The 14,803-nt window shown below is 35.2% G+C and overlaps 1 protein-coding gene across 3 annotated transcripts in view; it reads right to left on the bottom strand.

Annotated features, from left to right (window-relative positions):
- The window catches only part of KIFAP3 (kinesin associated protein 3), a 131,950-nt gene that overhangs the window by 58,193 nt on the left and 58,954 nt on the right, over positions 1-14,803 (bottom strand). For all 3 annotated transcript variants that reach the window (XM_036343401.1, XM_036343403.1, XM_036343402.1), the window contains one exon: positions 6,170-6,270. In XM_036343401.1, coding sequence (XP_036199294.1) covers positions 6,170-6,270 — 101 coding nt within the window. The remainder of the gene's footprint in view (positions 1-6,169; positions 6,271-14,803) is intronic.

Raw genomic sequence — 14,803 nt, 5'->3', positions numbered from 1 at the left:
TTTGCTCCGCACCTGTGTATGCAAATTAACCACCATCTTTGTTGGGTTAATTTGCATAGTTGTTCTAATCGGCTGGTGGGCATAGCAGAGTGACACAAATTTGCATGTTTCTCTTTTATTAGTGTAGACTAGAGGCCTGGTGCATGAAATTTGTGCACTTGGGGGGGGGGTGTCCCTCAGCCCAGGCTGCACCTTCTCCAATTTGGGACCTCTCAGGGTCAGACATCCCTCTCACAATCCGGGACTGCTAGCTCCCAACCACTCGCCTGCCTGCCTGATTGCCCCTAACCACTTCTGCCTGCCAGCCTGATCACCCCCTAACCACTCCCATGGCAGCCTGATTGACGCCTAACTGCTCCCCTGCCAGCCCGATCGCCCCCAACTGCCCTCCCCTGCCAGCCCAGTTGCTCCCAACTGCCCTCTCCTGCTGGCCAGGTCACCCCCAACTGCCCTCCCCTGCCAGCCCAGTCACCCCCAACTGCCGGTCCAGTCGCCCCCAACTGCCCTCCCCTACAGGCCTGGTCGTCCCCAACTGTCCTCCCCTGCAGGCCTGGTCGCCCCCAACTGCCCTCCTCTGCTAGCCCGGTCACCCCAACTGCCCTCCCCTTAAGGCCTGGTCCCTCCCAACTGCCCTCCCCTGTGACCTGATCACCCACAACTGCCCTCCCCTGCTGGCCATCTTGTGCCCACATGGGGGCGGCCATCTTGTGTGTTGGAGTGATGGTCAATTTGCATATTACCACTTTATTATATAGGATAAGTGAATATTAACTATTTATTGACTGGTTAGACCAGCCGTGGGCAAACTACAGCCCGCGGGCCAGATCCGGCCCGTTTGAAATGAATAAACCTAAAAAAAAAAAGACCGTACCCTTTTATGTAATGATGTTTACTTTGAATTTATATTAGTTCACACAAACACTCCATCCATGCTTTTGTTCCGGCCCTCCAGTCCAGTTTAAGAACCCATTGTGGCCCTTGAGTCAAAAAGTTTGCCCACCCCTGGGTTAGACCCTATTCTGTTAAATCTTGTTTTGGTTATTCTCTATGTTAGTTCCAGATAATGTCTAAGTTGTAAGAAGGATACACAGTCAACACACAAAAATCATGTGTTTCTATGTGCTAGCAATGAACAACTGGAGAGCAAAATAAAAAACACAAATCCACTTATAATTACTCCAAAAATAAAATACTTATGTGTAATTCTAACAAAACTATATGTAAATATAATTTGCTATACACTGGAAACTACAAAATACTAAAGCAGGTTGGCATGTATCATGCCTTTTCCCAGAGGGCAACTCTTTAACCCCAAATGCTTCTACTGAAATCTTTGGGTAAAAAAATCATTAAACACTTAATAATGTTATAGGCTAAAAAAATTCTATGGCAAAAATAAAGTAATCTAAATTTTTTGGATATACATTTAACAGATTTTGCAACTTTTCTATAAATTAACTGCCACTTAAAATTAAATTACAATTTAATAAAAATGTAGGTGCCAATCCTCTAGCTAATGAAATTAGTATGTTTGTCATATTCATTAAGAACCTACTACAGATTTTTTCTAAACTCTTACTGATACAAGAAGCTTTTTAATTTTGTAATAACAAAATGTTATATCAAAGCAAATCTTTAAGAAGGCAAAATATCTGTTGTTATCTTCTTGAAATTAACCTTGCGGTATGAAAACTGCCCTTAGAAAATGGGGTTACAGGTGATATATTTAGAAATTGAGGGTTTTTAATTTTTGCAATTTCCATGTTACATCCTGTGGTGAAATAATCAGGAGCTAGATTTAAAAAAAAAAAGGTATGATTTGAAATCTTATCCAACACCCACCCCCCAAGTTCAAGAGAAATCAGGACTAAATGTGAATTAAATGTATCATGATATAGAATTAGTTTTTCATAATAAGAAAGAGAAACACTTCAATTTTAATTAAAGCATTCACATTTTAAAATAATAGTTTAGTTCAAACTCCATGTGCAATATGATGTCTTTAATTTGATTGCTACCCATGGCACTTCAAAAGTAAGTGTAATTGCTGACAACTAGGAAATATTAAAACTAGATTTGTTCTGCTTTAACTATGTCCATTGTCATCTTTTACTAATTTAACTAGAAGGCACTATAAGGGCTTCAGCCTGTGCAATGAAGAGGCAATAGTGCTCAATCAGACAAGTCCCATATTGAGTATCAGATACCAAAGACCCACGACTGAAATCACTGTGTCTAGACTCTCTGGCACCTGACTTTACTTATTTACCAGTGACCAGAGGCCAACCCCCACAGCTCTCTGTATTCACATACACCTCTACCACCCCCAACCCCCTGCCCAAACATCTTTGAATGATTATGGCAGAACTTTGCATGCCTCAGGAATCTCTTCTGACTGGCTACTCCCTAGCTCTGCTGTTTGAAGTGATGCTCTGGTTTCTGAACTTCAGCAGATAATGGCAGGCAGGAGCAAAGGGGGCTGTCAGAAAGGACGTTTACCAGCATTCAGCTAAAAAGAAGCATGTAGATCAAAGAGGGGCCAAACAGGACAACTGTGGTGGAAAACATGTGGATCACTATGAAGATCCCTGAACACTGTTCTAGGGTAAAATATTAAATAACACCATGACATCATTACCTAAACATGTACTTTGATTGGCCACTCTATTACCAATAAATACTTTTATAAGCATCTGGATGGCATTTGCACCTATTTAAACAAAACATGCATCTTAGAGGTCTAAATAACAATGAACTGTTAATGTGTACTTTTAACTATTATTAGAATACAACTATTAACTCCTGGTTATCCCAAGTATGCTTACCTAAGACAATTTACCCACTGAGACCATTAAGATCATATGTAAAGAAAAGACTTGCCCTGGCCCCAAAATTTTGCAGAATACTGACATAATAGGAAAAAAATTAGAATATATTGGATAATTAGAGGCAATAAAAAATTACAAAAGAAGCAAAGCAACATAATATTGAAAGACATTATAGGTCACACTGTATATATAATCAACTACACTGAATGTTAATTTTCAAAAGTGAACTTTAATCTAATTATAGGTTTAACCTATAAAACACATATAAAAAGAGCAGTATTTAAATTGGACTATGAATGGATCCAAAATAATGAGAAAAAGATCGGCTATTTTACGAATAATACCTTACTTAGTGTTTTACAGCTTAGAAAAGCTCCTTAATATATCTCTAATGTAATGAAAGAATATGACATACTACATACTCTGATCACTGGTATGAATGAGTGCTGAATCTTTGCTTTCCCATTTTCAAAGTGATTTTAGCCTTCTCATTTGAAAAATTTATTTGCAATACTTGACCATCTTTTTTTTTTTACCATCTGCACTAAATAAAAAATATGCATAATCTCAAAGTGAATAGAGTATTGTATTAACTCTAAAATATTCTGAACTTCAGATATAATTTTATTTAAGTAAATAAATTTGTTGTCACAAAGAAGCTTAAAGCTTTACTGGTGTTTTAAACATTAATTCAAAAAGCCAATAATTATGAAAGGACTATCTTTTTGATTCCTGGAGGAATTAAATTGAATTCCAGATATGCTTCCGATGATTCTTTTATTTTATAATGAACCTGGAACTGGGTGGCATATCAAGCCATGTCAACTTTTCCCTAAATATGTCAAAATTGAGTCCTGTAAAAGTACAAGTTATAGGCTGGATAGCACTTTAGGAACAAATATATTCTAGAGTATCATTTGGTTTCTCATAATGTGACCTCATACTAAAATGCTTCAGGATGTTTATGACATAATTTGATAATATAACCTCACCTAATCCTATTAGGATTGAAGTTTTAAAAAGATAAAATGTTAAATACTAAGTGAGTTTGAGAAGATTCTGTTAATAAAATATACATCATAAATGTTCTGAAAACCTTATTGCAAAAACGTTTGATGTTAGGAAATTATCTGGCAAGAAAACATGCATCAATATTGTTCTAAAAGGTCTGAGAAATTTTCTACACATAAAGTTGTCAACAAATAGATAATAAAATGTCTCAAAGGTAAACAAAGTAGGCTTTTATTTATGATTCTTTATTTAAAGTAAAGTTTTATATTTTATGTCTGAGATTATACATTCTAAGAGAGAAGGGTAACTCCAAATTCAAGATTCAACAAAATAACTTTTCCATCCCCTTTTAGTTTAAATTTCTCTCCTTTATTTAATTTTATTTTTTTAAAAACTATAATCTGGATAAAAACAGTCAATCTAGGCAAGAATATTATTCTTTTTTGGCTGCTTTCCAATTCATATCCTGTAGTCAATGAAGTTCTGACACTAAATGGGATTGAAAAAGGAACACCCTTTGAAACTGCAAAGCAGAGACCCTGGGAACATGTGGAGTGAAACTGTAGTAAATCACCTGTAATCTCCCTCTGACATGGCTACTCTTTTATTGAAAACTTGTTTGACAAAAAGCTTGATTACACTTCGCATTGGCTACAGTCTGACATGCATTATCTTTGTAAGAAGCCTTGCCTTGTTAGATAAAATATGCTATATATTCTTTAAAGGAAGTCTATTTCCTATAAACACACATAACTAGCTTATCTCCTGACATAAAAGGCGAAGAAGTTATCCTTGAGAGTTTACCAGTTTTTAATTGTATTTAGACAAAGTGTTAAAATTCTGGAATATAAAATTCAATTTCAGAATTTTCTTACTGATTTGGGATGAACAGAAGGACGTTCAATTAATAAACAAAGAAATTATGGTCTATTTTTATTATTTATTACTTTTCCATTAATACAAAGTTAATAACTTACATTATGCTAACGAGAAAGTGCCTTTTAGGAGTCTTAAGAGCAATTACTTTTAATAAGAATAAACTATTATTTATATTCTAAAGTGCTTTTAAAAGTATTATTTTATTGTGTATTACACATCCTGTAATTTTCCTTTATCTATTTTAGAAAATCATTTTGTAGAAAATAATGTAATATTAAAATCAGCCCAACCAGTGTTTTAAAACAGATAATCAAATTACTGGAGCTCAGTTTAATAAAGATTAATGGAACACTAGTTATCCTATGAATGTAAATTCCCTAAGAGTAAAATCATATGTATAGAATCTCTACCCTTACAGTCCATGCAAACAAAAAAAAATCACTAAACTCTTTCCAGTAGACTTTAACATATGAAATGAAATGTATCAAGCAACTGAGAACAGTGCTATAAAAATAATTTTTATGAAGCACTTTCCCATCAGCGAATGCAAAGCACTTAAAACCATCAACCATAATAAAATTAAGGGCAATTGACAAAGTTGGGAAATGTTTGTAATATGACAGAGTTCAAATAGTTATCTATGTATTTATATCTTATTTATTAATCATGAAAATATTAACACGACAATGAAAAAACTGGCAAGAGACATGAAGGAATAATTTATAACATAATATGGATACAAAACATAAAAAATGTTCAATCTCATCATAGAAATGTAAATAAAAAGACACTTCATTTTTAGAGAAATGATAATATCCAGTGTTACTAAAAGTGAAGTGTTAGCTAGAAATATAAATTTATGTCTTTTTAGAAGGTAATTTAGCCACAATACGTCAAATACAAAAGTGTTCATGCTTTTTGACCTAGTAATTCTACTTTTAGGAATTTAAACTAAAGAAAAATCAGAGATATGAATAAACATTTGTATACTATAATATTTATCCCACATTTTTTCAGTTGATTACATACCTTTACTTCTGTTTTTATGTGATAAACTAGAAAAAAACTAAATATACAATTTAACAATATTTAAATTATGGCACATTTATGCAACAATGTTATACAACTATTAGAAATTTTAGAAGAACATTCAATAACATGGGAGAATATTTATGGTCTGTGCGGTAAATAAAACAATGTGTAATTATATAGAGCATATAATCCCAATATATTATTTTTTAACAATGTAAAGGAAATGTACCAAAATATTAAATGATTATCTCTGCATTTGGGATAACAGTTATTTTCATTTTATATTGTTCTGTACTTATACCAAATTTATATTATAATGCATTAAAAATTTATTTTTAGGAAAAGGGCATCTGGGAAATAAGAGAAAAACGAAAAAAATTGTTTTGACTGTAGTTTTTAAAAACACTGAAACGACCTACCTGTGGTATACAGTCAGTGTATGCGAACATTGATTTAAAGCGGTCATCCATGCTTATGTGGTAAAGTACACACATTGCTATCTGTTTGTAGTTTTCATTGCCTGGGAATAAGAAATCATAGAAATGGTGATTGATAATTATATGATTAAATTTTTTGGTATAACTCACTCTAATTAATGCATTAAAAATTTTAAACTACTGACTCAAAGCTTCTAGAAAAGATTTCAAGCTCCCTATTTCAATTCCCAAGTCTGAAGCAAACTATCTGTGAAATATTATAAACTTCCAAGAGATAATGTATATTTTGAAAGATATATTTTTGGATAAAACATGAGGCCCAAACCTAAAAATTAATAATTTTCAGTAGCCCACTATAAAGTTGACCTCCCCATCCTTATTTTTTAAATCAAAATATGTTAACACTTTCCTATAAGGATATGCTGTCCCAGAAGCACAGGCTTAGGAGAGTCACCCCATACTACAAGGCTCCGTTCTGATAAGAACTCTTCATTATTCTCTCATTCTCAACAGGTTATAAACTCCTTAACAAAAATAAACTTGAGAAAAGGAAATCATTACAGTACAGATTATTGTCATCAATGTATGTTCCTCTACCACCACCACAAGCAATGAGAATCTCTTCCTTCTTTCATATTTTCTTGGGTGTAATAGAACTTAATTTCTCTCCTAGAGTGGGGAATGGTCTTGGAGGGGATGGCCTATTAGGAAGATGAAAGGACACAGAGAGAGAAGTCTGAAAATACTGAAGACAAACCTCACAACTAGCTATATTACTTCATATACCTTCAAGTAGCATGTGCCAGGCAAATAAAACCTACAGGAGTTTCCCCCTCGTTTGGCCTGAGCACAATCGAACAAAAGAAACTGGAATATGACTAGCGCTACACCAGAGATATTTTTTCCTTGAGGAAAGTGTGAAAGGAGGTGATGACAGATCTAAGGGACTACAATACTGTACTCGGAAGTCTATATAACCCAAGTTGCTGATATGTCTTCTAGATTTTGTCTGGGTAAAGGTTCCCTAGAAGTTAATCAATCGATTTGAAAATATCTATAAATCTGATTTTCATCTCTTTTAATATTTATTTAAGAAATGAAAAAAGACTCAACTGACACTTGCCCTTTTATTCAGAAAAAAATGTAAATAATTCATAAATGGTATTGTTACCCAGATGTTACCTTGATGATTCTAATTCAATCTTGTTACATGCCACATATTTCCTTTATCCTCTAAAGAATTGCAATATCTGCCCTGACCAGTTTGGCTCAGTGGCTAGAGCGTCGGCCTGTGGACTGAAGAGTCCCAGGCTCGATTCCGGTCAAGGGCATGTACCTTGGTTGCGGGCACATCCCCAGTGGGGAGTGTGCAGAAGGCAGCTGATGGATGTTTCTCTCTCATGGATGTTTCTAAATCTCTATCCCTCTCCCTTCTTCTCTGTAAAAAATCAATAAAAAATATTTTTTAAAAAAAGAATTGCAATATATGAGTGAAGATCACAGCATGTAAACCACAGGTACCTTATTCATTGATTCAATAATTATATAAATGATTAACTTGATTAAAAAAAACAGCCTATAACCTTATGACATCTAGTAGATATCTGACAGCTGCAACAAAAGACAAAGTATTTTAGGAGAAAAGTGAATACCTGGAGAGAGAAGAGTGAATACCTGGAAATAACCTGAATTCATTTCTTCAAACACAGCTGCATACAGAAAATAGAGGCTTTCTGACTGCCAACACTTATTATTACTTAAAGGCTAATTTTCAGATCATATAGCAATAAACAGCCATTAAGAGAGATTAAGTGGTCCAAGTAAAATAAGAGCTTATCCTTTATTATAAGTTAATAATCTTTATTCATTGAAAGAAAGGATATCTTAGTTCCTAAAACATAAACCTAAAAACAAAACAAAACCAACAACCAAAAAATAACAAAAACAAAACACAAAACACCAACAAACAAACCACCACCCAACAATCTTGTATATCCTAAATGAATTCGAGGGGCTGGAGGGTATGATTTTCTCCTAAGAATTCATGACGGAGAACTATAAACTCCAGCTAACTAGCTATGATTCCTCCACATCCTACAAATGGCAGGCATTTCAAAAGGGCTCCTTTATGACTTATAGACATCAATTATTCCCTAACAGCATCCCAAGTAAAAACAGGCTGCCAATAGTATGCTGGCATAGCACCAAAGGCCCTGTGAGTTCTGAGCAGAGCAGTGAAAAGACTGAATATTTTGAGAACTAGGCCTTAATGAGTAGAGGTGGATTAGGCAAATCTGTTCAAGTAATAAGGCCTGGCTGGAAAAAAAATGGCCTCGTCATTACACTTCTTTTGGTATTTATGGTAATAAACATGAATCATGATGAACTCACTGGCTATTAAATGCAGAGGTCATAAGTACTTCGATAGGATTTCCACAGGAATTCACCGTTAATTAGCTGGATCATTATTTGAAAGTGTTCCTGAATTATCTTAGCAGTTGTGCAGCCATTCCTCCAAAATTGGTCATTCCCAGCTGAGGGCAGTTAATGCCTTAACAAACTGGTCATTAACTCCAGTAACTGACTTTGTGGGAATTACTGCACTTATAAAATACAGTCAAGAGGTTTTGTCTTTCTTTCTTTCTTTTTAAAGAAAATGCAGCTGTAGTTCAGCTGGAACAGCTGAAGGAGGAAAAAATCAGCTCTCCGGGCTGCTCTCACGATCAATATTCTGCCAATTAAAGGGCAAACGCATGCTGATGGGTTTTGAATTTTAAAATGTCTTCAGTTTTTTCATCTCTGAAGTGATTAGTAAAAACACCATTTAGCCACTAATTTTGTAAGACACTTGGGATTTTCCATTCACAGTTCAGTCATGCAGAAATATAAGTTCTGAACACCAGAACTCGAGGCCAAATTTCCGCTTCTGCAGTAGACCCAGCCCAACACTTTGTAAAAACAGAGTGAGAACACAAGTTATGGGCAACATCATTAGCCAGATTCTTATTCCCTTCTACACTCCATGTCTTCATTCAAAGTAGAAAACTCCCTTTGAAGTCACAAAGCTCCATGAAAAGGTAAAAGAAGTGGGAATATAAGCACCCTTCTATTAGAATAGAGTAGCATCAAGGCTATGTTTTACCCCTAGAAAATCTATGTGAATACAACATAGTTCAAAAATTACATGTGTCTTTACGTTTCCTATAGAGTCAGAGCCCTTAAAGCTTTATCAATATAGTGAAAATGCCACAGGCAAAAACACCTTTTAAAAGATAATTGCAACAATTATTGAACATATATACTGAATACAGTGAAATATAATTAAAAATATACTGAAGGTACATTAGAACAACTTTGGTACATGTTTCCACATAATTTTATGTTTAACCTATTAAAACTTGAAATTGGAGAGACCAATTTTTAAGAACGCAACTATATTGGATAGTCTCCTATTTTATAATATACTTGTTCACAATCAAATCTAGTAAAGATTTGAGATAAATAGATAAAAACCAAGTGTTTTTAACCATGAGTTGAGGTGGTATGGAGAATGACAATTTATAGGTTACAATGACCAGTATGAAAACAAGTGTAACAATAGTTTTGTGATACAATGATTCATGGATAAATGATTTTGTGTCCAATTATTTAATTTAAAAAGTATTAAGAAACTGAAATTGTAAATCTACCATTAAGCTCAATAGCTATTACATTAATAGGCATTCACTTAATAAGGGCTCTAAAATCCAACACTTTTGATGCATTTTCATTCCTGTTTAGTATGTAAAACTGTACATTTTGCCATGTAGCTTATTTTTAAAATATTTTCAGTTATTTTATTACCTTGTCTGTAATATTCTTTAATTACACCCAGAGCATACCACAACAACTTCTTTATAATACATCCTACAGAATATGCATGCTTGTGGTACAAATGATAAGGACCAAAATAAAGCCCTGAACAATGCCTGCTTTCTACTTTACAGGTCACCATCATTGACTTAATGCGCTTTGGTCAGCCTTTACCATCTAGAAATGGAGACACCCCAGGCAATATTCACACACTGGGTATTGGAACCAGCTGGTGATAGAAGAATCTTAAGAAAAAAGGCTTCTTGATTTAATTGGGAAAACAGGAGGAAGCATAAATTTTACTGCCATTAATAACTTCAAGCAATCTTGATATGACTCTACCTCACCCTGACGGCTAGACATGTGCTTTTTGTTAAAGCGTTTGCCACATCTAACCCCTATTGTTTGCTCACTTGATCAGGTAAGAAAATGTAGGTTTATTTATAGGATAATGAGGCCTATTAAAATTGAGAAACAGTGCAGTAGTCTATGAGGACCTGCGTTCCAAAACAGATGTGTGAAATTCCATAACAGTTTTGTAATAAACAGGCTAAATGAAGTTATTAAACAAAACCTACTTTAAGTTTCTTAAAGAAACCTTCATAAAGGCAACCTAGTTTTTTTTAAAAAAGAAAACACCTCCTATTTGGAAAACATTATTCTGACCATTTCCAAAGAGTTTTTAATAATCAAGTCAGGAAAGGCCATTTATAAAATATTGCTCTCTTCACAAAATAAAGGTAAGCTTTATTTCTTCATTTTATGATGGTTCTGATAAATTAAAAATTAAGTCATATTGATATGTAATGAAAAAAGTGAATTTCACATTATGGGGGAATTTCAAAGATGTTCAGAACTTAACTTTTCCAATTTTCTTTTAAGGACCTATGACAGAATGGTCAAAGAAAATAATCCTTAATTTTTAAGTTTAGAGTCCAGCTCTGGCCATCTCCAACAATAAGGGAAATCAGACTTGTCTTAATCGGAAGAAATAAAACATTTATCACTTAACTCTTGACCTGGTCTGACTCCTGACATGCTGATAAAACCTTTCTACAGCCGTGGAAATATCCTGAAACCCAGATTATCTAAGGTGTATCAGGTGCCACTCCTCCTCTCAAAACCACTCTGGGTCCCATCCCAGAATATAGCAACATTTATGTGAATTTAGAAAACCTCAGAAACTCTCATTTATTTTTCAGTGAGGAGAATACAGTCTAATATTACTCTGACTAAAGTCTGGATCCTTTGTGAAATGATTTATGTGGAATTGTGAAGCAGGCATAACGGTGTGCTATTGAACCCGGGAATCCTCATTTTCTTTCCAATCACCAATAACACTGGTTGAAGCAAAAACCAGCCATGCAAATTAGTATGGACACACCTCAAATGGAGAAGAGTCAAAATTTATTCAGATAGGGATTTGAATCGAGATTTGAACTATGGCTCAAATGTTCATACCTGTATATTCAGTGCCATACATAAACACTGACCAGTGTGGCTCTGCTGAGGAAAGGGCAACTTTAACAAAGTTGTCTGAGATAGTTAACTTTGGTAGCTAACTTGCACACAGATTCATAAATTATATGCTAAAGTGCCTAATACAAGTTAAGCACTTGATGAATATTTATTGAGTATGAGTTTGACCTTTAGCTATTACAATTTTTATAAATACTGAAAAGCTTAGCAACATCTCTAGGTAACATTACTAATTCCTCAATTTTTAGAAACATTCTGATCTCTGCTCATAAATAAACTAAGCAAGTCTGGCAAGGCATGGTCATTTGTGATGCTGGCTTCAACATTACACAGACTTTTGAATACTTTAAAAGAACAGTATGCTAATCCAAGATCAAACCTACCATTTCATCTAAATAGTGCTTCTCAAACTATCTGTGGTGTAGGGCCAGTTTTTTATTTTTCCTCTAAATGTGTCAAAGACCAATACTTTTGTAAAGTATAATAAAAATGTAATTAAATAAAAGATATGCAAAATAGAAGTTCAAAATTTCTATTATTATATTCAGAAGAGATAATTTTATTTAAGTTGCTATAGGTGTCTGAATGCTTATTCTCAATTTCTGAATTTACTCATTGCAGGCCAGTGATACTTTGAGTATCACTCTATTAGAAGATTCCTGCCCTGAATTTACACAATTCACTCAAGGTATCTATGTCAAATAATAAAAGTGAAATTACAGCAATGCTTGAAACAAACCCCTAGAAATAGTCAAAACTATGAAGCAAGAAGACTTTTTCTGTGCTCCTGACACTTTTTATTCAGCAACCATTAGCCTGTAAAGCCTCCCCCTTCCTTTTCTTCCTCCTTGTTGTAACTAACATTTACACAAGGCTTTCTATGAATTCTCTCATCTGCTTCACATAACAGTCTTATGACCTTGGTCTTATTTTATTCCCTTATTTTCTGAACAAGACAGAAGGCTCAGTGAAGATTAATTTACTTTCCTAAGGCCACTTCGCGAAAGAGTGAAGGGAAGGAAGAAGACTCGAGCTCAGCTCTTTTGAAGTTCACTCCTTTCATGTGTTTCTTTCATACACTAATCCATCCACCCACCCATCAATATTTATTGAGAACTTATACTATGCCAGGCACAACTCTACATTTTCATGGAGCTTGTAGTTTTTGGGGCCTGGGGCATGGTGGTGATGGTGGGTGGATAGTGACACAAGAAATAAGATAATTATATGAAAGATAGATTATGTGGTGATTAAGTGTTGTAGAGAAAAATAAAAAATGAGAGAGAATCAGGAGCCAGGGATTGAAATTTTAAGTATAGCCACTTGAAAGCAAAGCCTGAAGGAGGTGAGAAAAATGATGCAAAAAACTAGGAAAGAACATTCTAGGCAGCAGGAACAGGAAGTGCAAAAGTTCTGAGGTAGGAGTGTCTACTAGGTCTAAGGAATAGCAAAGAGGCCAATGTGCCATTAGCAGAAGGAACAAGAGAGAGAATGCTACAAGATGTAGTTTCAGAGGTAAGGAGATGGGAGAGAACCTATAACTCTTACTAGCCCTTATAAGGAGTTTGGTTCTTCCTCTGAGATGGGAAGTCATGGACAGTTTTGTGCAGAGAAATGACATTACTTCATTTAAAGTTTAATAGGATCACTCTGTGTGCTATGTTAAAGAAAGACTAAGGCCAAGGAGGAAGCACAAAGACCCGTTAGGATGCTACAGCATTAAAACAGGAAAGAGATGATAGTGGCTGGGATCAGGGTGGTAAGCAGCTATATTTTGAAGGTAGAGCTGACAGATTGGATGTAGGGACAGAGGAAAAGTGAGGATTCAAGGATACAACTTCCCCCATTTTGGGCAGTTAACTTGAAAGAGGAAGTTTCCACTTATAAAGATGGAAAAGACCGTGAAAATAAGGGTTTAAGGAGGATTGGGGGCGGGAGGGTCAGTAGCATAATTTTGAATGTGTTGAATCTCATGTACTTAAAAGGCATCCAAGTGGTAATGTTTGGAATAAGAAAACAGAGAAGGGGCTGAAATTATCTTTATTCAGTAAAGGCAGGATATTTAAGTGGAATGGATAAAGCCACCAAAGGAGTAAGTACAGATAAAGAAAAGGCCTAAGGATGAAGCCTTGGGGGGTATTCTATGCTTAGAGATTGGGAGATGAGGTGGAGGCAGAGGGAAGACTGAGAAGGAATGGTTACTTGGGAAGAATACCAGAGAGTCCTGAGTTCTGGAAAAGCAACAAAAAAGGCTAAAGGAGAAGAAAACTGTATCAAATGCTGTTCATAAGTTGAATGTGAATGTTGTGAACTGGGTTTAGTAATGTGGAAGTCACTGAAACTTGATCAGAGTAGTGTGATCGGCTGTGTGTGTGTGTTTGGGGGAGGGGAGGATAGGGGAAAATGGGTATAAAGCCTGATTGCAAAAGATTAAAAAGAGCACTAGCTAGGTAGCTCAGTTGGTTTGTTAGAGCATGGTCCCGATATGCCAAGGTTGCAGGTTTGATCCCTGGTCAGGGCACATACAAAGAAGCAACCAATGAGTGCATGAATAAATGGAACAACAAATTGATATTTCTCTCTCTCTAAAATCCATAGATAATTTTTTTTTTTTAAAAAAGGACTTTTAAAAAAGATTAAAAAGAGTATAGAACACTGAGGGAGGGAACCGAGAGAGAAAGGGAACAGGAGACAGGGAGAGAGGAAGAGGAGAGCAGAGAGCAAACAGAAAAGGATATAAATGTATGTAAAAAGAGAAATGGAGACAGGAAATGAAGACAACTCTTTTGAGGCACCTTGCAATGATGAAAAGAAAGGAAAGGTGATGATAGCTGGAAAGTAAAAGAGTACAGTGAGAGTCAAGAGGAATTTTCATTAAGATAGAGGAACAGCATATTTGTATGTGAATGGGAATGATCTACTAGAGTGGGGAAAAATTAATGAAACGAGAAGAGAGTAGAATTTCTGGAGAAAGGAGTTGGAGTAGGTGAGAGCGAATGGGGTGGAAGTAAAGTCTAGACAGATACAGTTTGGCAGCAGAAACTCATGGACGTACTCTTCTGACTGCATCTACCCTCTCAGTGAAATGGGAAGCAAAAAAAGGTAATGAACTGAGAACAAGGATGAGGATGAGGTTGGATTTGTGAGGAGAAAGTAGAGAAATGAAATTCTCATGTAAGAGAGTGGGGGAATGACCAGACAAAGAAAATGTAATATGACTGTTGGGCAGCATTAAAAGTCTAGTATTGTTAATTATCCAGAATTTATTGTATGCAGCCATTCCTC

Source organism: Myotis myotis, unplaced genomic scaffold (assembly GCF_014108235.1).
Source record: "Myotis myotis isolate mMyoMyo1 unplaced genomic scaffold, mMyoMyo1.p scaffold_m19_p_18, whole genome shotgun sequence".
Classification (NCBI taxonomy): Eukaryota; Metazoa; Chordata; class Mammalia; order Chiroptera; family Vespertilionidae; genus Myotis; species Myotis myotis.
The sequence above is the reverse complement of the archived record's forward strand: the minus strand, read 5'-3'. Positions and strand labels throughout refer to the sequence as shown.